Source organism: Apus apus, chromosome 11, assembly GCF_020740795.1.
Source record: "Apus apus isolate bApuApu2 chromosome 11, bApuApu2.pri.cur, whole genome shotgun sequence".
Lineage (NCBI taxonomy): Eukaryota > Metazoa > Chordata > Aves > Apodiformes > Apodidae > Apus > Apus apus.
In genome coordinates this window covers 12936579-12964421 of record NC_067292.1, presented here as the reverse complement: position 1 = coordinate 12964421, position 27843 = coordinate 12936579, and the positions used below count along the sequence as shown (strand labels likewise).

Below are 27843 nucleotides of genomic sequence, written 5' to 3'. Positions count from 1 at the left end.
GGCGGCTGCTCGGGGCTCGGGCGGCGGAGGCTGATCGCGCCCGGCGGGGGGCGGCGGGCATGGCCGTGGGCGGGCGGGGGCCGGCCCAGCCGTAGCCGAGAGCCCCAGCGCCGTGGCGGGGGCCGCCGCCGCGCCCGGCCGAGGCCATGGAGCGCCGGTGATCGCCGCCGCTGCCGAGTGGCCGGGAGACAATGGCCCTGCACAAACTCTGCTCGGTGCTGAAAGGTAGGAGCCGCGGGCGGCCCGGCGGACGGGAGACCGCGATACGCCCCCCCGCAGGCGCCCGCCCGCCCCTTGGGCTGCCCCCGCTCTGCCCCGGTCGCCTTCCCATCGCCAGCGGAAACTTTGGTACCAAAGGCACAGGGGCTGCCCAGGGGGGGCCGCTCGGTTGCGGCCGGGGTTACCCTTCCCGGGCAGCTGCTACCCCAGCGGGCGGCGGGCAGGTCCCCGGCCCCGCTCAGCGCTTCGGTGCCGGCGGCGGCTCGGGGCTGCGGGGCGGGCGCTGCCGGGAGCCGAGAGCGGGGCCGGGAGCGAGCCTGCAGAAACGGAGTCAGGGTAGCTGCAACCCTGCCCCACTGCCCCGTATATTCCCGAGACACACCGAGAGCTTCCTACGCTCCCGTCTTCTCACGGTAAAAATACTCTTTCTGCTTTCGGAACTCCCGTAACGAGCTGCCTAACAGTCATCAGGTATCGGGTGCATGATGCGTTTTCAGCAAGGTTTACACAAAATCAGCCCGACCATTATTCACCTGTGCTGCTCTTGAGGCTTTTAAATTGTGTTTCTAACTTCTTTAGGTTCAGAGGTAAACAACTGAGGAAGGCTCCTTATCGTAGCATTTCTTTGTCTGTGGTATTACTTGTACAGCTCGACGATAGGCAAGGGTTTTCTGTTAAATAAAGCTGGATGTGGCTGTTAACCTTGTGCCTCAAGATATTATTTCTAGCATTCTGTGTCTTCTTTAGCAATAGCAGCCTTGAACCATCAGGGATTTTTCAATTATTTTTAAATCATTCCGTTAGGAAATTCTGGAGCATCTGCTTGCATTATTGAAGCCAACAAAGCGTTACTGCATTGTGGAGAACTGTTTCTGATATGCATTGATGTGCTCCCACAGTATAAAAGTTGTAAAGCAGTCTGTTTTAAATCCAGCATGTTTCTATGGCCCATGAAATCCCATGTTACTGCCCTGAAGTACTGAGAATTTAAAGAAATACATTTTTCCTGTATTAGTGTCATAGATGGAAGAGATTTGCTCTCAATAAACGTCTGTCTTCCTATATAGGTGTTAACCATCCACTGAGCTTAGATAATCTAAGGACATAATGCTTATATGGGGGTGAAAAGGCATTTTGATATTTTTTCTACTACCTCTTTCAGGAACATAGTTAAATACTGTAAACCACTATAAAACAACCATAAAATACAACTGGCATTTCTCTTTCTTAATTGCACCTACATGTGCAGGTGTAATTACATTTCAGAAATCAGTGATTGCTGCAAATTTGACTATACAGGGTGTCTTCTCAACAGATCTCATGCCAATCTTACATGCCTGACAAAATTCAGGAAACATTTGGACAATGCCCTCAGGGACATGGTATGAACTTTGGGGTCATCCTGTTCTGGGGCAGGAGTTGGACCTGGTGATCCAGGCTCCCCAAGGAAGTGGCTGAGCCAGCATCCCTGAAGACATCTAACAAAACAGATGAGGTGCTAGGGGACAGGGTTTAGTGGTGGATGTGGCAGAGTTAGGGTAGTGGTTGGACTCGATCTTGAAGGTCTTTTCTAACTAGAATGATACTGTGATATATAAAAACCACACTACCAGGTAAAATGAACTTATACAGGAGGTTTTTTGTATTATTTATCTATAAATTGCACAACACCATTAGTCAATGAGTTGTTAGTATTCTAAATATATCCCTTTCCCTGACTACAGAAACAACAACCTATTGTTACTTAGGATCATACATTCCCTTTTATCTCTTCAGCAGAAGTCTTCATATAGTCTGATTATTACATCTAATCACAAAGAAAAAAGATTCCTGTAAATAGACACCGATTTAAACCCAAAAATAAACTGTTACAAATAACATTCAAAGTAAGCCTCCAGATTTTACAAGTTGCATATTAAATTCTGCATGAAAACTCTACCTACTGTGGCAGTATTATTTTTTCTCTGTACAAATAGCTTTGTGTGCACAACTGGGCAAGTTCTGCTAAACTATATATGAAGCACAATGAAGCTCAGTATATTGTGAAGTCATATTTTTAAATAATACTTAGAAACAGTTTAATCTTCTGTTCTTAACAAGGAATGCGTATATACATTACTGTCATCCACAAAGGTTGTCTTTTTTGGCTCTATACCTTGGGGCAGAAGCAAGGCCAATTCAAATTTCTTCTATTGTACTTGTTCAGAACTACCCTATGTTCTTCCTCAGCTAGCAATTAAGGACTGATTTAAATAAACATCTTTATATTGTTGCCTCGCCCATTGTGTTAAGCAAAACCTCTAATAGTTTCATCCTGAATCCCATCATCTGACATGGATAATTTGCTCTCATCCAGATCTACCAGCTAATAGTGCTGAGTGGAAGCAGTGGTGGACCACAACAGCACTGAGGTTGCAATAGCTGCAGGTTTTGTTGGAGCCCAGCCAATGCCCACCAGCTTTCTCAGTGCTGTATGTAACCTATTGGAGGCCAAGGTGCTTGCTGTGTTTTGGTTGTTTAAAGACAAAGCCTTTTCCTCCTGTCTTTGGTTCTCAATGCGATTTTAAACACACTAGAATCCTTCTTTAATCCTAGCACAGCTTGCAAAATGCAACTGCTCTATGACAAAGAAGTATTACAACCCTCTGCTTTGTAAGAAAGAAAAGCAGCTGCTTTCTTTATAAAGCCATGTTCCTGATAAGCTCTGGAAGTAAATATACTTATCTTAAATTTCCTCATATCTGCTATTCCTCCAAAATGTGTTTGCTAAGATATCATTCCTATTCTTCAAATACACTGTTTTGTTTCCATATGCTATTATTTGGTTAAAAAAAACCAAAACACAAAACCAAGTTAAATCCTGACTGTACATTAGTTTTGGACTATTTCCGTTACTGGCTTAACTTAAAAAGCCAAAATATAATTACGTAGTTTCTGTCCTGATAATTCAACTAGGAGCCAGGACTAGGACAAATTACTACTACTTCTGAAACATTGACGTTCCCAGCCTTCTAATGAGGAATTATTTCCAACTCTGGCAGGTTACAGGAATGTGGAGTACTATGATTAACTTCCTGTCATTCCGCTCAGCCCCCTCATTTGCATTTTGGCATGATTTTAACAGCTAATTTCTAACAAACAAGTAGTGTTAGGAAGTAATGGTTCCTTCCACACTAAAGTTAGGAATTGTGGCCTCCTGTTTCTAAAATCAAAAGGTTTAACAATGGTCCAAAAAGCTAAAACCAGGCACAGAAAAACAAACCACAACCAAAAAAACCCCAAACCACCACAATTTAAAACTCTGTTCATTATTTCATGATTTTTCTATTGAAACCAAAGCAAAGTGCTGACTGTAGAGGCTCCAGTGGCCTTAAAAAAAAGCAAAATCAAGTGTAAGTTGGAATTTCATTTTTTACTTAAAAACAGGATGTACTTGCAAACTTTTCTGCTGCACTCAGAAAAAGCTAAGCACCAAACAGTTTGCACCACTAAGCAGTTAAGCAGAAGTAGCTCAAGTAACTGTAGAATAAGATTCAAGAAGCTACTGTGTTATAACAAGGAAAGTGGTGGTATTATGCCTTGCTATTAATACATATACAAGCTTAATACCCCAAATGTCTAACTTCAAAAACATTAGCTCCCTAGTTTTCCTAAGACACAGTTGACCATGACCACTAACATTTTGGCAGAACAAGTTGGTTATAATTACACTATTTTAAAAATTAAGTGTATAAATCAAGTGTATCATTGCAGCCAGAGTACAGAACAATACTGGATTGAAACTAAAGGAGCTATTGAATTATGCATCCCTGTCTAATGACAAAGCTGAGATTTTCAGCACCTTCCCTAAGGTTTAATTCACAGAGATTAAGCAGAAAAAAAACTTTTAAGTTGTTCATCGTTTATGAACCTGTCAGAAATTCACAATGTAATTAATTGCAGGAATGGTGAAGAGAACTGATAAACATCTGCACTTATACCAGAAATTGCATATATTCTGTACACATTCACATGCAAAACAGGTTACACGTGTAGTGAGGCATATGCTTATCTGGAGTGAGGACCTAGAAAAATCTTTTATACTCTGTACACAATTTGTTGTCAGACATGACAGAAGACAGCAGGCCTCTTAATATTAATTCCATAATAGATGTTCCTGAAAAGATTTCTACTGAAAAATATACTATATTGATAATAAAGAAAAAAGAAAATGTGAGGTTTAATCTAATCTGATCTATATATAAGTCAGAAGTATCCAAATGTTCTAGGAATAAGTAATCTCTGGGAAAGATGTATTCAGAATAGCCATGTACAGCAGGATCAGTTCTGTTATCTACATGGAAGCCATGTGAAGTTCAAGTCAGTGTATATATATTTTAATAAGGTTTTTGGAACCCCTCATCAACCTAGTTTGCACATGCAGCCTTCCCATCAGTCTCTTGCTGCATGCCACTCCGAGATGAAAAAAGATCTTCCATATAAAAAGCAAAGCTTCTATTTTAAAAATGAAAGATACTCTTCTGGCACAAGTTTTGCTGACAGACATACCCAAGGATGGATAAGTAACAGGATGTGGAACAAATGGTAAAATGAAGCAGCCCACAGCTGCTTATACATTTCTAATAGAGTAAAGGATCAGAAACGTTAAGTGTTTTGAGCAAACCTGGAGGGGACTCTGTCACAGATCCATCCAAGCATGAATTGTTCTGCAGATGATTTTGATCGAAGCAACATGGGAGAACTGCATTTACTTCCTGAATCAGTTAACATGGTTTCTCTGCAGAGATAAGGTCTCCCAATTTGTTTCTTCAGCAATCTTAGAGAGAGAAATCCCTACTGGAAACAGCTGGAGTAAGATGAAACTGTTCTGGGAACAGAACTGGGTGCACTCAGATATCCTGCCGGTATACTAATGTTTAACAAGACTTGAATCTTACTAAGGCACTGGAGTCATTGGTAATAGGTGGTGAAACCCACTTCTGCTATCAAGCTTCTGTGAGTTGGAAACCGCAGCTGCATGCTCAGAGTATGATTTAACAACAGCTAAAATATGTCTTGCCTGATGCACTCCATTTCTGTTACTTGATTCGGTGGCGATCCTGCAGTATATTCCAATATGAGGGAATCACCGGAGCTGTTAATAGGCTCAGTTACAGGCAACAACCCTAACTGGTCTTTGATACTCATGTTACCCATCTGCAAACGTCCTGTTGAGACCACAAGAGATTAGAGAATATATACAGACTATTAACTATAAGAGCCTGTGGGATTTGAAAACTGCTGTGTTTTCATCCTCAGCAATATAATTGTTTGCCTAAAAAAAAAGCAGCAACAGATGCAATCCAGTATTCCTTTTATCAATTAGCAAATGTCACCAAATGCTAAGGAGAGAAAAAAACTCATTCCCTGGAACTTACAGTTGGTGTTTCTGAGCTAAAAATTGCTTGAATCAGAAGTGCACTTAATTAGCTTTCTGAAAGAAAAGGAGGTGACCATCCACACAGAATTAGATCAAATCCAGAGTGTCTGTTTTCCTTCCCCCACTTTACCTTGTCTGTCTAAATTTCACAACTTCTTTACAAGATCAAACAATCACTTTGAATTTGTGCAGCATCTAACATCCTGGGACCCTACACTTGATCAGAGTCCTTAAAAGCATCCAAAACACATACAAATAATTTATGTCATATATATCATCCTGACCAAATAATAGGTTAGGATATGACATCAGAAATGTTCCCACCACATTAATAGCTAACATTCATGTTTAGACATGATGGGGGGGAAATGGATACAAAAGCTGGAATATCATTATTAGCAGTTAATGAAAGTAACATTAACAAGGGCAACGAGGAGCTAGATTTCAGAATCCTACACGGAAAAGGGTTCATTTCCATAAGACAAGATAGTATATAGTTAAGATCAAGCATTTGTTACTCGAGGCTGTATGTGCCAGAAATAAGCAGGCATCCTGGCAAGATTTTCAAACATGCATGACCTGTGTGTTGCAAATTACTGTCTATTTAGACTATATGTACACAAGGTGCTGCCTAATCCAGGGAGCACAGCACAGAGATGAAACAGTAAATCCTGCTTTAAGCAATGTCGTATTTATCTTTAGGACTCTGACACCACTAAGAATGTGTAATACTCTAAATTATTAAGTCTGTATTTAAAGAAATTGGTGAAATTTCCCCCTCCATTTCTCAGTTGTGCCTGACTGCTCCTCAGTTTGATATTCAGCTTGCCCTGCATGCATAGATCCCCCACTGTCATCACTGAAGACTGACACTGGTCTCAGAGCCACACAGCAAATCTAGTCTGTTTTCTCTGTATGGGAAGATCCCTAGAGCATGCAGAAAAAGCAAAGACATACCATAGGGAACTCAGCAGTACTGTATCCCATGAAATCTACAGAATGCACTTTGCCAGAAAGTACAAGCATTGTCAGATTCACCACCTAAGCACTGATACCTCAATGTTGGATTGGCCACCCATTTACTACAAAACTGCATTATGCTCATCTTTAAAGAGTAAAGGGAGCCACTCAGTTGTGAACCTCTCCACATAAAAAATAATAATTGCGTATTGACTTACCAGCTTAATTTCAGAGAATTTTAAGAAATGTGATAAAATCTTGGCTCCTGCAAACAATTCAGTTTATTAGACAAATTCAGAGAATTCTTTATATTGTTTCATAAGGCTAGTTCAACAACAGAATAGCAAGAAGAATTTGCCATGTAAGGTTAGTATCTTCTTCACCCTTAAAAATGGATACAGCTGTCTGCAGGCTATGTGATCTAAAATATTTCATGCAAAGAAGTTAAGAAAATGAAAAATTGATTCTTTTAAAATAGAGAGAAGCTTGTTGCTTTTTCCTATTTTCTATGTGATGTTCACACAGCTTTAAACAGTAGAACAAAAATATGCACCATAACTCATGAAACAAAGGTCTGTAGCAAATATCAGATTAATGAATAAAATAAGTCCCTCCTAATCTGTCTGCCTCAGTGGCTGTGCTGCTGTTAGTTTAATGATAGCCTCTTCTACAGTTTGCATATTGTGAAGTAGAAGCTCAGTATAAAGTGCAGAAGCACTAACCTCTATTATATTTGCAAGTAATGGCTAGTTTATAAGGTCAGTCTCCTATATTTCAGTATCCTCTTGCAGAATTCTCACAACAGTCGCCTGTTAAAAGCCAAACAAAACAAACTCACCCTTCTGTCCCTTTGATACTCAATGCAGTCATGCAGTGATGCACTGCTTGTGCTGTTGCTTACATGAGCAAGCCATGTTCAGGTGGCATTTTTAGGTACTTACTATTTCTGCTTCCTGTGCCACAATAAAATATGGAGCAAAGGCCAGAATTAATCTTTTATCCATACTGAAGAACAGTCATGTCAGTGATACGTAATAGACTTTAAAAGAGGGGAAAAAAGGAGCAGAGGAATACTGTGTCCCAGTGCAAGTTCAAGTGCATTATAACTACTCGATTTTCAATTTATCAGAAATAACAAGGTCATTCTTCAACCTTCTGAAAGTACTACAAGACTTTTAGTGAAAGTAGTTCAGTATCTCATGTCTCTTCTAATTGCTGTGTCTGTGCCCCCACATGTAACTTCTGGACAGTGGTTCAGCACTAGCTCTCCTGTGCACCATCCTAGAGGATCTGCCTGTTCTCTATACATCATCCTTCCTTCTTACTAACTTTTACAGTCCAAATTAGTCCTTGAAACTCAAAAATACCTTTCCAGGAAGTGGTACAGATTTAGGACATCAAGCAATTGCTTTGTTTTTTTAAAATGCACACAAAAGTGGGTGAATAGCAGCAGTCTAAAAGGTCTAAAAATATTCTGACTGCTTCTCCCCCTTCTTTTCATCCTGAGCATTGATACACCTTGTTTTCAGCCAAAACACTCCTGTTTGCTATCTCCCACTGTGTCATGTAAATGTGTGCAGTTTAAGGCAATGCTACCTCACACGTAGCTCAGGAAGAACAGATACAAGCCTTCTCTGCACCTTTTTGCCAGCTATGTCACAGAGATAAGGACAGCACACATACAGAGTATTAGAGGCACGGCTCTTCTTTACCATACTCTCACCCAGGATAAAAGTAGTGGCAAAGGAAGGCCCTTAAATATTTGCTACCTCGGCTGCTTTGAGTACATCTTAAGTGTTTTCAGAGCATCATGACAAGGATGGGCATTGCCAGGGAAAGGCAAAAGGGCAGGGAACAAAGAAAGTAGCCCATACTGATTAAGACAAATACTCAGCCAACTTGTCTTCTACAATTGCCCGCATATCCACACTGTTCTGCAGGAAACATACCCAGTTCTTTTGCACTTACACACCTCTAGCCTATTTATGAGAAGATCATAGGCTTAGTGAAAGCCAATCAGATTCTCTCAAGTCCTTTTAAGAGGCTTATTTGTTTACACATCATTTCACTAAGGGAAAATCACTGGTTCATGCATCTGAACAGAATTCTTACACTGACTATCTCTACAAGAGACCACAATCACCATACGAAACATAGATGCTTACTGGTATTTTGAAGGTGGAAATGCAAAGGAAAAGTACAATAACAGTGTTAACCTAGTTAGATAGCTGTGCTAAGAAAGCCCCAAACGAATGAACAAACCCCCAGATTTTTCACTGTTACTTGAAGATGTCTGCATTAGTTTTGTTAGTCATGGAAGTTGGTTTTTTTACTCATATTTGTGTTTCTTTGCTTTAAGAAAAAAAAAAGCCAAAGGCCATCCCACATTTTAAGAAGTGACAGAAGTTAGAAAGGGACTGCTACGTCCTTGCAAAATGGAGGATGGACATAGCACATCTTTAAGAAAGGTTAATTTAATAGAAGAACATACTGACACATCATTTGCATAGAATTGTGAAAAGTATTTACTTTTATCATTCAAGGCAACTTTTAAGTGTTGTTCCTAAACCAATGTAAGCAAAATATGTATACAACCTTATAACCACTGTCAAGAATCTCTGTTAGGGACAAGTGATCTCAGGAGTACAAATGCTTTATCAGCTCATGCACTTAATGATTGTTGAGTGTGTAGTTTAAACACAACAGCCACAAAAATAAAAAAAAGGAAAAAAGAACATCAATCGTATGTTAATGAGGATGACGGGGCTTGTTTTGTCTTTTAATTTTCTTTAAAGATTAGTGAACATAAAACTTGGAAGACCAGTAATGGATTCTGGATACTTTCATCTGGAGGATGGATTGTCAATCTAGGGTGAGTCAGCAATGACTCATGATTGACACTTTTTATTGGAATAATAACAGCAAGTATATTTTTCAGTATATTAATATTGATGAAAATACAGAATGACTGCAAAGGTGGAAATTGTAGCACTACCTAAGCTTTACCCTACTATCTCATAATCCATCCCTTAGAATCCAAAAACCTCTAGGAACATAACACTTATTTGCAAGACCCATATGGTATTTTAGAACACCCACAGCTGTCAACTCTAAAAGAAGGTTTCTGGTGAGGAGAGTCTTGCAATGATATACAGTCTGGTTTAATATGGCTAGAGAGAAGAAAGGGCAGCAGAAAAATACATAATAAAACAAATGCCAGATGGACACTTTTGGGGGCAGACTTTGATTCCCTTTGTCTTTCCACAAGATAATATATCTATGCCAACATTACAGTAGCATCTAGATGAGTTCAGTCAAGATTACCGCAGTTCACAGTCTGTACATGCTCACTGTGGAACTCTCTAAAGGGTTCAAAGTCTGACAAAAACACAGGGAAAATCAGAGAAAATGCCATTTTAGCACAAGCCACTAAAATGCCTGAGCAACAAAAAGGGGAAATTGGGAAATAAAATCAACTTCTTGAATGTGACAAGAAAATTCCTGTTGAAATCTTTTGTTCCTTGTAGTGCTAAGGCCATGCCTCTCTGACTTGGTATTAACAGATCAAGAATACAGTAAAGGCTATACCAGGTCAAATCAAAGGTCCATCTAGCCTGGTATCTCACATATAGAAAAGCAGAGGTTTCAGAAAGACTACAGAAGTAGAGCAAATTATATTTGCCCCAAATATTATTCCAAACTTCCAACAGCTTGTGACTTAAGGGGTTAGTGAAACAGGTCAGTATGTGCATCAAAAAAATAAAATCATTTACTTTGAACATGTCACCTGCTAACTTTGTCTGATAGCCCCTGGTTCTTGTATCATAAGAGACAACAAGTAGTTGCTCTCTGTTCAACACATGATTTTATAATGTGTCCCATCTCCCCTCAGCCTGCTCATGCCCAGGCCTAATTAGCTAGTTCTTCAAGATATATGTCCAGAATCCTAGAGATACTAAAGACAGAAGCAAATATTGGAAGAGTGGCATAAGTATATACTCTGTTTCATTTTCTTTTCCTTTCCTGGTAATCCTTAAGAATTTGAGGAGACAAAGCATTTTAGGAAAATCTGGACATTCAGCCTGCTTTAAAACTGTTGATGAATACTGGAATACAGGCTCTTTAATATGTGCTGTTCAGACTGACACCTCTTGGGTGCAACAAAAGTGTAAGGGAAAGTCTTTTTAAGAAGGAGGAAGGAAGAAGAAAGAGTTGGGGGAAAGAGTACAACAAAATCTTTTAACAGGTCCAATAATTAGCCACTTCCAATCTAGAAAATTCCAGCATGTACCAACACCTAACACAACAGTTTAGGAGACCAGAGTGTTTGCAACAGTGTACATCCTACCCATGTTGACATCCTAGCTGTTGTCACTGCCCTGTGTCTCCATCATTAGAACTTGAACCCTGCTCATTTTCTACTGCCACATCATTTGCAGAAATCACTGGTATTGAGGCAGCATTACAGCAACCTGTCATGCATGCACAGTTCCATAGTGCTCCTGAACTCCTGTAGGTACATGTATGTGCTCCTGACTCATTTCCTGGAAGTTGGAGAAGTTTTTAGTACTTTTTATGCATATGGAGTTTTAGAATAAATATGGTTCGATATAGCAGTAAAGCACCTCATTTCAGGACACAGAAGTTATACAGGAAATAGATACCATTTGATTTTATAAAAAGCTTGCAAATTAGTAGATAATCTAGAAAATATTCTTCAAGTCTCCTCAAACAATAAATTGCTATTCTCATACATGTTTTCTTGAGAAACCTAGAAGAACTAACATTGCACTTAGACTGCACTGCTTTTCTAAAGGTAAAATTTTAAGAAAGCACATACATTAGTTACATATTTCTCTATGTTTTTAATTGTTTTGGTTAGTGATTCAAGGCTTTGCATGAATCAGGGATGTAGAAAATGGTCTGTAATTTTGATGAATCTTTTACTGATGTTTTTCCTGTCCATTTTTTCTCAGTGTTGCTAGTAACAATCCTTGTAGTGGAAGGGATTGCCGTTGCACAGAGGACACAAGGTACAATTTTGGTTTGATGATTTTGTTTCATAAAATAGAATAGTTTTATAATTTTTAATTAAGCAATATAAATGAAAGTATTTGTGTTCAGGTGTTAACATTTCTTGAATTATAAATACTAATTCCAATATGTTCCATTTTCCTGCTATTTACTGCATTTTTGTTTCCAACCAAAGCCATCCAGTCACAAAAAACATAAGTTCACTTACCCAGTTAAAATTCCATTGTGTTAAACCTTAGGGGTAGGAAAAACACACAATGACAATTCATGTTTTCTGTCCCTGACAAAAAGCTTTTGAAATAGTCCACCCACAAACATTTTTGAAACCTGGTGAGTGGGGAAGACATCAGTTTCATAAAACTTATTTTTCTCCTATGTGGGATTAACCCACATATAGGAGAGAAGAATTTCTTAAACTGACACCTACAGAATTACCTTGAACCATTTCTGCAGGAGAGACTAAGTTTTCACTCTCTTAAATCAAAAGCTGACAACATAGCAGTGGAAGATGATGTAATTTCGTGGAGGCAGCTAAGACCTGTATAGTGTGGACTCCCTCTCAAAGGTCCACAAAGAAAAACTGCATAAATAGCATTATGAGAGCACTGTGGGAGATAGAGGAAAAACCTAGCAGAAACCACATACTATTCTCTCCAGTTTTGCTGGGACCAAGGAAAACTTAAGAAGAACAGAGAGATCATACTATTCCTAACTCCTTTCTCCTTAGATAAGGAAACCTAAACTAATAACACTTCTGGGAATGGTCCAGCACTGTGCACTAGTTTAATAAACTGCATGTCAATCAAGGGTTGTATTTTCCTGCATGTCCAGAAGAACAGCTTTGATCTTAAATGAGACCCTTTGCTACCAGTGCAATATACTTATTGCTAGTCATTTAATTAACTACCATTACTCTATTTAGTGTATTTATATATTGTAATGTACTCTGTTATAAACATTCCATATACCAATAAATTATTGTAAATAGATATTCAGCCCAAGGGCTGCGTACTCCAGTTAGGGCCAAAAATGGTAAAACCAAAGCAATATTTTTTATTATACTTGAATAGGTCTTAAGAAGACATAAGCCATAAAATAATGCTGCTTTATTGGCAGCCACTTCAAAGAGCATAAAAAAATCTAAACTGACTTTAATAAAAAAAAAAATACTCCCTATCTTCCCAAGGAATACTGGACATATTTGACACTTGAAAACCAATCTCTCCTGTATATACCACATCACTAAATTAAACATAAGAATTTCCTAGCTAGAAATTAACAAGTGGCATATAAAGAGGGTTTTCAACCAAAACAAGTTACTGTCTTCTTTTTGTAAGGTATGCTTTATGTCAGTGCTTTACTTTTGCAAAATCAAATTTGTATGCTTGCAGGAGAAATCTATTTGATCATTTGTTTTTTTTCCACTTAAGGTGGGCAAAATATTGGAGTGAATCGCATTCCTCCTAACCAGTGTGACAACTGGGTACGGACAAGCAATGGAGGACATTTTGCTTCACCGAACTACCCTAACATATACCCACCAAATCAAGAGTGCATCTATATCTTAGAAGGTACATGCTGCATTTCTGTTGTGTTGTAATCTACAATTAAAAGGATAATCTCCAGTTGTTAAAACAGTGTAATTTTACTATACTGTCAAGTATTGTATAGCCACACCGGTAAAATAATAAATTCTACAGTTGTTTGGTTCAACAAGCAGCTAAATTTCATCTCTGATTGAGTATGAACAAATTAATAGGAAAACCAAACATTCAGTAATTAGTTATATGAAATAAGATGGAGCCTTACAGCCAGAAAAAGCAGCATCGGATCTACTGTAATCCATGAAGGCACAGAACTACTAAGACAAAAAAATTATTTTGTTATTCTAATAGCACTTCCAATACTGCTGATAATAAAATGCCAAAGATGGTTGAAGACTATCTTCAGCATTTACCAGACTATATTGTGTTATTCTGTTTGTCTCACAAGCAGATCTTTGTGCTGCCCTTTATTAACAAAAAGGACATACCTGGCTGCCTGGCACTGCACTAAAAATACAAAGATTTGTTAACACTGCTGAGGTCATTATTAAAATTATGTGATGAGGACAAAAAAATCATTCACTAGAATAGAATCATATTCTAATGAAAGTATCTCAGATAATGGTGACAAGGCTTGGGACAGTGTTTTTTCCTCTTATTAGAAAGCATCCAAAACCTACTCACGTCAGCTAAAAATGTTAGTCAGCTTAATCATCAGATTCATATCAATTAATTGAAATACTTCAATTAATATGTTTTAGTCAATTTTTTTGTGCAGCATAGTACTAGTTTGGTTCACAGACGTTTTAGCTTGTATGTGCACAGACGTTTTCCATCTTCCCTGCCAGTGAAGGCATTGGAGAATAGATCTGTCCAGCTTCAGAGTTCAGAATGACCAGATGCATTGCTGGATCTCCCTTGCACAAGGCAGTTTCCATGGGACACAGAATCAGCTTCCATGCCTCTGTCCTCACAGTACTTACACAGAGACTTTATGGGTACCTGAGACAAAGGTCCCGCACAATTTCTAGCTAGATAGCATTCATCCTGCAGACCACTGCCAGTACGTGCAAACAGCTACGAATATTAACTCATGTTTAACTAAGGCATAGAGACTAATCAGTGTTAAGAGACATAAGGAAGTAGTTTTTACATTCAAAAAAAGCAAATGGCATATGATACTTTTTTCCTGACATTCCACATACCAGTTGGTATCTGAAAGTTCACATAGCTCAATAGATAACAAGAACAAGAAACACTAAAACTATTCATAAGATATGATATCATGATTCCAAGCTACAGCTGTGGAAGTCCAGTCCCAAAGTGAATCGCATCTCACCAGGATTCAGGGGTCTGATCACTGTCACTGGGTCAGACTTACCAACATCTGTAGTCACCTGCATATTAAATATATAGGAAGCATTTACACTTCTTTCAATATTCTAATAAAAGATGTCTCCTGCCAAAGGATCTCCAAATTTAGGCTTAATGTTTAAGAAATATACAAGTGAATAGTTCTTTGGATCTTTTTCTTTTGCATTCTTTTCTGCATACCTCAATGTTTTGTCCTTTTAAGTACTTTGCTTTCACAAAACACACCTTTTAATGTCTATCTTAAAATTAAACCTTGTTTGAAAACCTTTCCATGTATGTTACTATCTGTTACATGTGCCAGGTTAAATCTGTCATTTCTTAATGTCCAGCAAAAAAAATCAGCAAGTAGAAAAATTCCATTAAAGTATCTTCTACAGAATAATTTTTATAATTATTACAGTGTCTGAGTTTTTGTAGCAGACTGATGGATATATTTTGAGAATTTTCCAATCTCTTTCATTTTGCTGTTTTAGAAGTGCCTCTCCATTATTTCCTGTCTTCATATGTTTTTAATAGAGATCTTAATTTCATCTTTTGGTTAATTTTTTATGTCTAGCTGCTCCACGACAAAGAATTGAGTTGACCTTTGATGAACCTTATTACATAGAACCCTCATTCGAATGTCGGTTTGATCATCTGGAGGTTCGAGATGGACCTTTTGGTTTCTCCCCTCTCATTAATCGTTACTGTGGTCTGAAAAGTCCTGCACTAATTAGATCAACAGGGAGATTTATGTGGATCAAGTTTACTTCTGATGAGGAGCTGGAAGGAAAGGGATTTCAAGCAAAGTACTCATTTATACCAGGTAAAGATGCCTAAAATTCTGTTAATGACCATCTGCTCCCATTGAACTCTGTGTTCATGCTGGCAGTCTACAGCTGTATTTTCTTGTACCTGGGAGTGTTACAGTTGCAGTATGGCTAATCCTACAGCATGCTCAACTAAAACCACTTAGGAAAATTGACTGAAGGGTCAGTTGCAAGGTCTGTAGTTCGCTACTGAAGAAACTAGTTGCTCTTGTTCATGCTGAATTCTTCAGCAACTTCCCTCTTTGTTACTCTCAACTTACTCCAGTTTCACCAGTGGTAGTAATGGAGAGAGCATTTAGGTAGACATACAGCTGGTATTTTCACCAGCCTATCTTCTAGGAGTGTAAAGCACTATAACAAGAACATCTGAAGCAAATCTACAATGGCACTTCCAGTCAGATGCAAAACATTTTACATCTTTATTCAGAAAAGCCACAGGAAATATCTATACAGTCCAGGCATCAGCTCTCAGTATAACTAGATTTCTGAAACCACAGGTTCAGACAGTAGAACTGTTCTTTACTCCAAGTATTGCATAGTTTACAGGGTATGAAGGAGAGGATATATATGCTGACAGTGCCTTTAGACAAACAAAGAGTACACCTGCTCTGTGGGGCCATTTAAAACTGGCAGGGCATTCTTTTTACAAGCAAATTTGACCTGATGTCCTTGTGCAATGCCTGACTGATGTACTTCATATATACTATTAATATAGTTTTCAGCATTTTATTGTCCTTTGGGATGAAAGAAGAGATACAAACATGAGCTCTACTACTAAAAGTGTATAAACAAGCACAAATTTTATGTCCTCTTGACCCAATTGGTTTTTACCCCTACAGCTCAGGAAGACACTACACATGATTATGTATTACTGCTTGTAGAACTATATACCTTGCTAGGGTTTTAGATTTGGAAATTCTTCACATTAACACAGTGACCACTCCACTGGGAATAATGTGATAAAGTTTTCATAGGGACAGTATTTAAGCATTTTGTTAAGTCCATTTTCAAAGCTTTTTTTCATTAACATCACTTTGAAAACTAACTCAGCCTAGTTTCAGGCTGAAACTTGACATTTAAAAAATACTACTTTCACAAAAGATTGCGGCAAGTAAAAGACTGATATTTTTCTTTCCTCTACATTTACATGGAGCATGATAAATTACTTCAGGATTGTGAAAATGGAAGGGGACATGCACATATACCCCCACTTGAATTTAAATAATCAGGTCAAAAAGCAAGTTGAAAATCTCTTGCAGAATTTTGCATATCCTGATCATAGATTTTGTTATAGGTAACTAAACAAAAGGAGAGTAAAAAAGGCATTTCTCAACTGTGCTGAGTCTTAAGCTCAGGACTGAAGCATTTTAGGGGAAGCAATAACCTCCTTATAGAGAAAGACAATTAGGGAACCACAGAAGGAGCAAAATTCTGGATCTTCATTTGGAAAACAACTTGGTACAAAACAGGCATGCAGTTTTGCACGAATTCGTATTTTTTTTGCATAGACTAACAATACACAGACACTATGATTTGTGAGGTTCTGTGGTGATTTTCTATGTCACAGCTGTGAATGGGTGCATCTTGCAAGTTTCTGTGCTGTTGTGAGGAAACACTAACCCAGGCACTGGAATGTAAGCCTTGGACATCCCAGCTAATTGCAGACTTATTTTGAGCCAAGACCTGGTCCCAATGAAGTCAAGTACCATCAGTTAACCATTATTTAAAAGTGTATTCTTACTTCACTAATAGTGTCCATACAGTGTACTACTGCAGTAGATACTCCAGATACAGACACTACCTACACATTGCATTTAAAGAGAAAATAGATGAGCAATCATGGTGAAGGTTCTGCCTTCATAAACAATGTCTCCAACTGTACTGCCTGCCATAATAGAGGAGGAGTGGGTACCCAAGGAAAACGCATCTTTAGTACTGAATTGGACTTTTATATACTTCAGTAATAGCAATTAGCAATTTCCAAGTGTTGATATATTCTACTACACTACTGTTCACATTGCTCAGAACTGGAGAGACAGCAACCCAATAAACATTATGCACACTGAAAGATTGCCTGTATTCTTGTGGAGCTCCAGTGATTTCTGTGAAAACTGGCATAGATTCAGAATGTAATGTAGGAACAAAATAAAAAAATAGTAATTTTTTGTGTTATGCTGGAAAACTGAGATGCCAGTATAGAATCCTATTCAGGTAAGGTCAATCTTCATGGAATAATGTTTCCATTTAAAAAAACATATCCTCCAATCAACTCAGTAAACTTATTGGCAATTTTTATTGTGACGTAAAAAAATGGACATAATCTTCAGATTATACTAAACCTTGAAGTGATTCTCCAGCTTTGATAGCCCATGTGATTCATGTCTTCTTTCTATTACAGATCCTGACTTTACTTACCTAGGAGGCATTTTAAATCCCATCCCAGGTCTAGTATTACAGTAACAATTTCTTTATACATGGAAGTTTAAATTAATACCATATTGCATTTAACAGCAAGGTATATGTTCTTCCTAGACTGTCAATTTGAGCTCTCAGGAGCTGATGGAATGGTACGTTCCAGCCAAGTAGAACAAGAAGGAAAAACAAAACCAGGACAAGCAATTGACTGCATATGGACAATTAAGGCTACTCCAAATGCTAAGGTGGGTTTCATTCCTATCATTCAGCATATAATGGGTTTCCAAGTCATTAGTTACAGGTAATGGTCACTAGTTGTGATTTGCATAATGTCTAACTTTCACTGAAATGAATTATGTATCAGTAGCTTAGAAAACCCAGATAGAGGATGGTTTCTGAAATTAAACTTATACAGTAAGTCCACAGTGTTACTCTCCTACCAGTTGAAACTTAAAATACAGACTAACTCAAAAAACTGTTAAAGCAACGATTTTCAAGGGCATTTGAATTGGACTCTGGTTTTATTGGAAGACCACAGGCAAAAATGTTGGCTAAGAGCTTTGATAAATTCTGTTGCTGCCATGGTTTGAAATTTTGCCTGCAGTGGTTCTGGTGGAGGTTTTGTGTCTGTTCAAAGCCAACAGAACATGCACCTGCTCCTCCCCAGTCTAATTCACAATCCAGCAGCTTAAAACCCACTTTCAGCCATATGAGCTACGATCAAAGGCATTACCTGGAAGCAGCGGAGCAATTACCCCTTTCTCTTCTGACTTAGCTATAGGATCACACCCTCTTAAAGTGCCACAATAAAATTTGCTAGAGCTTTTCTGTCCAAGCCCTGAAGAGGCATATTAGCTGCTCAAGCCCCAAATCAGTATTAGTTACCTAGGTACCTGGTATTTACAATTGTGCCTGCAGAACTAGAGACTGCTTATGAAAACATCACTATCTTATGCTCATTAACAACAACCTGGAGTTTATTTTTTGACATAGAGAAGGATAAAGTCCTATTTATAATTCCAAAATATAACAGTGTCTTTAAATAACCACAACAGCTATGTGTTTCAGAAATGTATACTTATTAATCACTTGAGTTACAAAATACTTTTTCCTCCATATAGCATACACAACTGTAATTGTGCTTCTGTATGTGCTCCACTGCTTACAAGCAAATAAAAAAGATGCCCAGATGGCAAACCTACCCTATGCCTTCTTACACACTCCTGATAGTTAACCAGCCCTATTCACCAATTCCCAGATTATTTCTAAGAAAGCAACCTAAGAGATGGTAGTAAGAGTACAAGACTAGAAAGAAACTAAAACTCATTATATTTAAGCCTTTGAGGAAGTGACTCAACTCCCAAGAGCCCTATACTAATCTAAGTGATAGTAGCACTTCTTCCAAAAACAGTAATCAAGTCAACATTGCCACTTCAGTGCACCAGGTCATATGCTTAAATATTTTAATAAATTACTGAATGTTGCCAGAAGGCAGAGTTATAGCAGGTCAATTCTGAGATTAGATTATCATACTAAATGTTAAAATACCACAAAAAGATTATTAGTATTTTGACAGTGATTTCTCAAGCTTCAATTCCGGCAGCATAAAAAATCCATTCGATGTTATATGGTGCAGTCTCTTCAAAAAAAATAAGCAGATATATGTTTTAGTGTCTTCAATTTAATTCTGTAGTTAAAATATTTTTTTAAAACTGAAAACTACAACAAGAGGATTTTTTAAACCTGCATGAGCTATTGGATAAATTGCCTCCAGATCTCAGAAACTTGCTAAAATAATCAATATAATCTAAGAATGGGGACCTTTTATATTTACTTTATTTATTTACTTTTCTATCACACTAACCAGAATAAGCTTCTGCAGAGCTGAGCTCTTTAATGTAATTATTCCTTTCTTTTCATACACAGAATAGTTCTACTAAAAGTATGCTAATTAATTTTTAGCTTCCATTGTAGCTTCACAGCAGATACATAGTCAATCATTAAACAAAAAATACCATCTATCAGCCCAAATACTAGCACTTGCAGCTCTTACCCGTGTTTGGGGTAAGACATCAATGGAAAACAGGTTCTCAATTTAGCTGAGAATTTCTAGCAGTAAGTCTAAAAGTCAGCAGAAAAAAAACCAAACATACACACTGAAAAATCAAAGAACAGTGAGATGCAGCATGAGATACAAGGCTTCACCTTTTCATAGAACGTGCAAGGGGAGACAGTGCTGGCAACCTGCTTTGTTAAAGCCCTGGAAAGCAAGAGCCAGCATGTACCAGCGCCATCTGTTTTTCACTGTGCTCTTTTACTGGGTTTTCAATATAGCCTGTTAACTGTACGTGGAGAGTATCACCTCCTCTAAAGGTGGTTGGTTTTGTTTTAGTGTGTTTTTTTAAATCCAGTTGTAAAAGGCTTTGCCATTAGCAGAGGTTAAAAGCAAGACATGGCAAAGGGGCAAAAAGACACATAACACAGCAGAATGAAGTGTGGTACCCTGATTTCCCTGCTTCGCTAACTCAACAAGAGTTGGAGATTCTTGTCATTAGACAGAGGCATGACAGACCACACTGCGCAAAAAGGGCTTTAGCATCCATAGTATCAGCCAGAGAGGTAATTGTAAACTGTACTTAAAACACAGTCTAGACCCAAGCTTATACGGAGAACATACTGAAGTCTTCATAAAGAGCACCTCTTCTCCCATGGAGCAGGAAACCTCATCCTCCACATGGATACATTACTTATGCCTCAAAGTAATAGCTGAGGAATTTTCAAGTTTCAAGGTGATCTTTAGGTGATATAGTTACATATTTCATAAACTTTCACAAGAATTTTCAGATTAAAAATCCCTATGATCTTTTAATGAAATTCTAGCTGAATTACAATTTTGCACAAGTTTTCTACTCCAGGAAAATATTTTTTTGCTTACTCTTCAAATGTCATCTTGGTCTTCTCATTTCCTTGCTCTTTATGTTCTATCACATACGCTGCCTTCTCTTGGATTAGATTTCTGCTTTCGGAGGAATTAAGATTGGCTTAAATTTATTAACTCTTCCTAGATAGCCAGCTTACTTTTCTCCTGCTTCCATTTTTATTCAAATCAGTCCTGACTTCATAGTTTATGTCTTCTGTGACACTGCTGTACTTCAGTAATTAGCATTCATTCTGAAGCAATACATTTTAATTTCCTTATTATACTTCACAGCTTTTCTGACTAGACTCCCTCCATTATATTTTAACATTGTTTTTATGAATTAAAAAGGAAGAAAAGAGAACAGTCAAAATACCATTAAAATTCTTGTACCACATTTAATGTGTTTCTTGTATCTCTTCTAGAATACTAGACTGCACATTTAGCAGAGCTGCTTAGGGCTTTCTTCAGTGTTGCTTTTTACTTTTTTCCCCAAGGGAGCAGAAGTATATCAGAGTAAATTATTAAGTAAAGATTGTTTTGGGGAGGGGAGAGAAATGTAACAGATGCTTTAAAAAGTTTCAATTAATGCTCCACAATGACATGTAATGAGACTAAGTTTTTAAGTGTTGTGAATCGGGAATTACACATGTGGAAGGGGACAAAACATCTTACTCGATATTTGCTAAGAGAACTGTCTTCTCTCATGAATTTTCCCAGAGACATAAATTTCTCTTTTCTAACAGATTTATTTGCGATTTCTTGACTATCAAATGGAGCATTCAAATGAATGCAAAAGAAACTTCGTTGCTGTATATGATGGAAGTAGTTCTATTGAAAACCTGAAGGCAAAGTTTTGCAGCACTGTGGCAAATGATGTCACACTGCAGACAGGAACAGGTGTGGTACGAATGTGGGCAGATGAAGGCAGCAGACTAAGCAGATTCAGAATGCTCTTCACTTCATTTGTGGATCGTAAGTAGATTTTCAAGTGCCTGTTCTACTGGTACCAGGGGATTTCAGGTATTTTAGGAAAACCAGCTATATATTATGCAGCAGGAACACATGAGAAATGTAATTTCTGTTTCCATTGCTTACTAGCAAGTAAATAATCTACTTGCTTTATTACAATAATAAGCATGTTCCTGAAAAAAGGCTTTCCTCCATTCTTAAAAGATTTTTCATTTGAATTCAGTAATAATACAGCCCTAGGCTATGTCCTCCTTACTAAGAGTTCTACAAGTGAGCACAAACATACTTTTTAAAAGAACATCAATGGGACTCAAGTGTGCACTCACACTAGCCTTCAGCTTCCAGCACCCTGCCAGACATGCATCAGGCTCTTCTCAAGCCCACACTGCAAGGTCAGAAAGCAGACAACACAACCCTATGAGTCTGCATCTTTTCCCTATCCAGCCCTATTTTCATTTCTGATCTTAAACTACATCCACTCCAGCTACATACCCAAGCTGCTACCTCCTTCTCAGTTGCTTGTGGCACTAAATGATCCCACATGCTCACTTAGCAAAGCTCAGGTGTGTTGCACAATCATGGCTAAGATTTAAGAAGCCTATATTAAAAGCAGATTTGTAAGTGCAGTATGAATTTGTTTGGGTTCCATTGCTTGGATTAGAGAAAGTCTTCATTCTCTTTGTAAATTAATACGTTTCTTAAAAGCATGCTTTTTGCAAAATTTCTTCTAAGTGCTTTCTCTCTGAAGTTAATGGAATTTTTATCCACATTGCAGAACCTGAAAATAAGTGGCATCTAAAGCACAAAAGTAGACCAAGCTTAGAACTGCAGAGCAGATCTGAGATACATGGCAAGGGGCATGTGTTCTGTTTCAGTTTCACAGGTTTTTTTGAGTGCAAGAGGTTGAAACAGTAACTACTCCCAAAGCTAGATAACTTTACAAACTCATAATGTTAACGTAACTCAAAAGTCGTTGGCAGAAGAAAATCTACAAAGGTACGTGGTTGTTACTTATCTTCCAACTTGAGATACTGTCTTTCTTGGATAGAGTAATTGAAAAGTACATGATTAAGAAATGTTTCATGTATTATTAAATAATCAAGTGATAAGAAAGTGCAGAATAACATTTTGGTTAGAAAAATTGCTTAAGATCATTAAGCTATTTCTCCTACCTTACTAATGATTTGTAATTATATGAAGTCAACCATGAAAACAATCAACACTTCAGAAAATATTTACATAAATATACTAATTCTGCATGACAATCACTTAACACACACCTAGTGCTGCTTGCAAATTTGACTAAGTCATTCAGCTAACAGCAATGTTAAGGATGCCTGTATTTGATTTCTGACTTGATTCAACACATGAATAACGCTAGATATAAAGAACACAGAACACTACACTAGTCTTGGGCAGTTATGAGAAGAGTCCTAGTACATCCTTGAAGTCCTGAACTGAATCCAGTCATTGTGACTTTTAGATTCTATTCCCCCAATAACAAACCACAGAAAAATGAAGTCCATTTGTACTACCTTTAGGAACTTGTGAACTAAAACCATCCCCAAAAAATGAAAAGAAACTGCATACAAGTGTGAAATGGAGACTGTTGGCAGCAGGATTTCAGGGAAATAAACAAAATGTGACCTAAAGAATTCTTCCTCTATGCCTTCAGTTGCCAACTCCATACAGATCCATATCAAAACACCAGCAGACACACATGGATCCCTGACAACCATTCTGGACACAAAAATCATAGATCCTCCTTTATCTCACGTCAGAAATATTTTAGTAGATATTGTACCCGATTACATACTTAGCCTTTTAAAGCAGTTGCATTAAAACAATGGTCCTATTTATCTTTTATAAGGTAAAGTTTGCCCAATCTTTATTTCCAAATTCGGAAGAAAAAACTACCTAAGACTTATCTCCCCACATGTGCTTCAGTCAGTCTGCTTCCAAACCAATTCTCGACTCAGTTGAGCAAGGAAGATGCGATAGTTACTGTAACATGTTTAAACACTGAAGTTACATAGATAAGCTCTTCCAAAATGCACTCAATACATTACATATTACATAGCATTTAGAGTAAAATTAAAGCACAAGCTTCCTATATGGAACTTCTTGCCAGGTTGGTAGGGGTTAAGCAGTAAAAGAAGCTAATACAGAAGCTTTAAACCAATGAGTTCAGGTTAGCAAAAGCCAGTGGAGTAAGAAATGGGAGTACAATGCATATTAGATTTAGGAAATGCAAATTCAGAATTAAAGGTCTGAATTCTCTTTTAGATGTAACTCCTCTGTCATCAAGACTCTGAAGCCTAATAGAACAACTAAGTGAGAGAAACACTTGATTCAGGACTAGTCACTCTCCTCTGGGTGCTGCGTTGTTTCAGACAAACCAGACTGCTCAAGAATAAATTCTATTAAACCAAATCATACAACGTGTCACACATCTTTGCTGTTTACTATGTAACTGACTCCACTAAATAGACATTTCTGTCAAAAATACCATATTACTGAGACAGAGAAAGGCAAAAATCAGTTTCTTGTCCAGTGCCCTGAATTCATAAAGAATTTCCTCTTTATATTATGCAAAGAAGTAGTCATTATTTTGAGATTCTTAGTATATTTTTCTATGTCAGGGAGCTATAACAATCTTACACAGAAACATAACATCTTTAAGGCAACTTCCTAGTTCATTTATTTCCTCAAATTTCTAACTATGTACAGACAGATAGATAAAAAGCTAAACTGTACTCTTTCTTAATCCCTGCATTAGCTCTAATAAGAGGATCTAAGAGCTTTGATTCACAAGCAGGAATGCCTTAGATGCCTCCAGTGACTGCAGTCTCTTACAAACCCTGAAACAGTCCTCCACAGGCTGAAATCTGATTTGCCTTAAGATGTTAATGGGCTCTATGTTCAGAAACTGCTTCATAACCAGCTATACCATCTACATAGCAGATGCACTGCAGATTGAATATAGATTCAACTGATAGCAAGCATGCAATTTTCTAAGTATTAAGTTTTTTTAAGACAAGTATTAAAGCCTTCTTCCATGATCTGTGTCCTGTGACTGTATCTGCTACCCAAAAAAATTTCTGTAGCATTGATAATGCACCTGAAAGCAACCACACCAAGAGAGGGTAAATCATCCATCCAAGAATTAGTGATGTGCAGGACAAGTACGTGTGTTTGAAACAGACAAAGAATGAGGATGCATATTAAAAACAGGAATTTACTGGTTTTATTTCAATGCATCAGTTACTGAAAATTCTTAATATTTTCTTTCTCTTCTCTCCTGCAGCTCCCTGTTCAGGCAACACGTTCTTCTGCCATAGCAACATGTGCATCAATAATTCTTTAGTCTGCAATGGCATTCAAAACTGTGCTTACCCTTGGGATGAAAATCACTGCAGAGGTGAATATAGGGCAAAGTGTAGCCTTTAAGAACTAGGCTGGTCAGTTTGCCTTTCAAGGAAGTAATGAAATGTCTTTTTCCTGGAAATATGCTGAAGACAGCTATTCCACTAATCTCAGCAAGGTGTTCCAAATATTTTATTTAAACTTAGGAGACATGTAAGCATCCTGAATATTGATCTTGCTGCTTTATGATTACATTTCTTCCTCTTCAGCATATACTCCCTATTTTAAAAGGATGTCAGCTTCATAGGAAATAGAATTTAATATTTGCCAGGTTGCATCCTATCCATTTCTAAATTTTAAGCAAGGATTGCAGGGACAGGTAATACTTTTTATTACAGAAAAAAATAGAGCAGGAAAAAGATGCCTTCAAGCACAAAAAGCCTCTCTCAGGGCTGAAAAAGAAGTGATAATCTTCAAAGACAAAACCAATTTTAAAACATTTGTTTGAAGTTGTTAATCACAGACTATTTCAGAGTAAATTCAACTGCTGCATGTGGTGTGAGAATGGGTGGGAGAAGGAAGAATTGTTAGGAAGGAAGAAGTCATTGCTTAAGGAAAACAGATGCATGTAAAGCACTTGTAGAACTTGGGGTAAGGGAGTATTGTTTAAGCCAACACAACTACAGTAAAGTCTTGTTTCAATATCAGGTTTTGTAGCAAAAATTCCCGTGATTCAAGGAAATTACTCTTCTGCTAAAGCACAAATATTCACCTGTGCTTCATCAACATCTGAATTTTCAGAGTTGTAACCAAGTCAGTTTAAGGTCAACAAGTTTTCTTGCTAAACGAAAACATGAAAACCACAATCTCCAGCTTGTTTTTTTTTGAGAAATAGAATGGCCTAAGTATGTCTGAACAGAGCATTCCTGAGAGATTTAAGTATGTACTCCATTTCAAAGAAGTGGACCCTGCAGGAAGGGTCAAAGCCTTCCCTAAACAAAATTTTCCAATAAAATGTTTTTTTTCAATGCACAAATCCAGCTTATCTTTTTTAGTAATCAAATATGAAACAATTAATTGCATTTTGGGCAAACAAAAAATTCACACCATTAATGAACTCTAATGTAATGTATATTATGGAAGCTTTCCAGTTTCCAAAACTGATCCATAACTGCCACAGCACACATACCCAGATGCCAGGAGCCATCTATCTGAAAATAGATTTTCTTGCACATACTCTTAAATGCTTTTATTCCCCACTAGCAGATGTTGCAACTCTCAAATGTAGAAATCTTTTAGTCCCCTAGAACAAGTACATTTACTGAACAGAAATCCAATTGGAAAATTTTATATCTTCAAATAAGAAGTATGGAAAAGCATCTTGTTCTGATGCTGCCATCTTGTGTGTCTTCATATGAAGTACCAGCCAAAAGTGCCATGTGATTTAGGTTGGTTGGTTTCCTCTCCTTCCCATCTACTTTGTTTTTTCCAGCTTGATTGATTACTGAACTGGTTTATTACTTCAATGAAAGTGTGGAAAACAGAAGCCTTATAATCCTTATTTTTTCTTTGCAGAAAAGAAAAAAAATGGATTATTTGAACAAATCACCAAAACTCATGGGACAATCATTGGAATCACATCAGGGATAGTTTTAGTTCTCCTCATAATTTCAATTCTAGTACAAGTGAAGCAACCTCGCAAAAAGGTTATGGCTTGCAAGACTGCTTTCAATAAAACTGGTTTCCAGGAAGTATTTGATCCTCCACATTATGAACTATTTTCACTAAGGGACAAAGAAATTTCTGCAGATCTGGCAGATTTGTCAGAAGAACTCGACAACTATCAGAAAATGAGACGCCCTTCAACAGCTTCCAGATGCATCCATGACCACCACTGTGGCTCCCAGGCCTCTAACATAAAACAAAGCAGGACAAACCTCAGCTCCATGGAACTTCCCTTCCACAATGATTTTGCACAGCCACAGCCAATGAAAACTTTTAACAGCACATTCAAGAAAAGCAGTTACACTTTCAAACAAGCTCATGACTGCCCTGAGCAAGTCATAGAAGACAGGGTGATGGAGGAGATTCCGTGTGAAATCTATGTTAGAGGAAGGGAAGATACAGCACAAGGTTCATTATCTATTGACTTCTAATTTACTAGTGAAGGTGGTATCAGTGTATATACAAGGTGCTTGTGTATAATGACAGTGTATATATTAGAAGTGTACTATATGCAGTGTGTGAGATGCACACACTTTTAGCTTATTATACTTCATTTTACCCAAGTCTTTGTAACTAATTCTACCATTTTTCAACAAGGTTTCCTTCCATCTCCCCAAGCTACCTATATAGTAGAGGAGTAAGACAGAGGCTTTGCATGGAAATTCTAAGTTAAGGATATTAGAAGAAAAAACAATCGAACACTGAATCAATGACTACTAGTCTCCTATTTTCTCCTCTTTAGACATCTGCTTAAGACAATTTTAATACCTCACTTACATAAATAAAAGTAGTAAAGTGCACCACATGTATGTCAACATAGGTGTCTTATTGTATTTGTCAAAATGAAAGTAGACTTAGTATTAAGTGCCAGTTAAGACTCAATAATTATGTTACAACCATCTGTTCCATCTCGCCTACCATTTATATTGCCTTTAATTATCAGTTCCTCAGTCACCACTTTGAGACAGAAGTTTAAATGACTGCTGCTTTTTAAAAAATTGAGTTAGTACATTTGTAAATATGTAGTCTTGGCAGCTTTTGGTTACAACACAAGTTACTCTAGATGCAGACTTATAACATTTTTCTTTC

At 37.6% G+C, this 27843-nt stretch overlaps 1 protein-coding gene and 1 long non-coding RNA gene across 3 annotated transcripts in view; one reads left to right on the top strand and one right to left on the bottom strand.

The window, feature by feature from the left end:
* Positions 1-27843, bottom strand: part of LOC127389008 (uncharacterized) — a 106727-nt gene that overhangs the window by 72080 nt on the left and 6804 nt on the right. The gene's annotated exons all lie outside the window — the stretch shown is intronic.
* NETO2 (neuropilin and tolloid like 2) lies at positions 144-27267 on the top strand. 2 transcript variants are annotated; one of them, XM_051629059.1, is made up of 9 exons: positions 144-225; positions 11575-11631; positions 13063-13203; positions 15107-15355; positions 17758-17802; positions 17892-18019; positions 21438-21666; positions 24971-25084; positions 26605-27267. In XM_051629059.1, exons 1-9 carry the CDS (start codon positions 192-194, stop codon positions 27183-27185), a joined length of 1578 nt encoding a protein of 525 aa, XP_051485019.1. In that variant the 5' UTR covers positions 144-191; the 3' UTR covers positions 27186-27267. The 2 variants fall into 2 exon arrangements, with proteins under 2 accessions (XP_051485019.1, XP_051485020.1); XM_051629060.1 differs by lacking the exon at positions 15107-15355.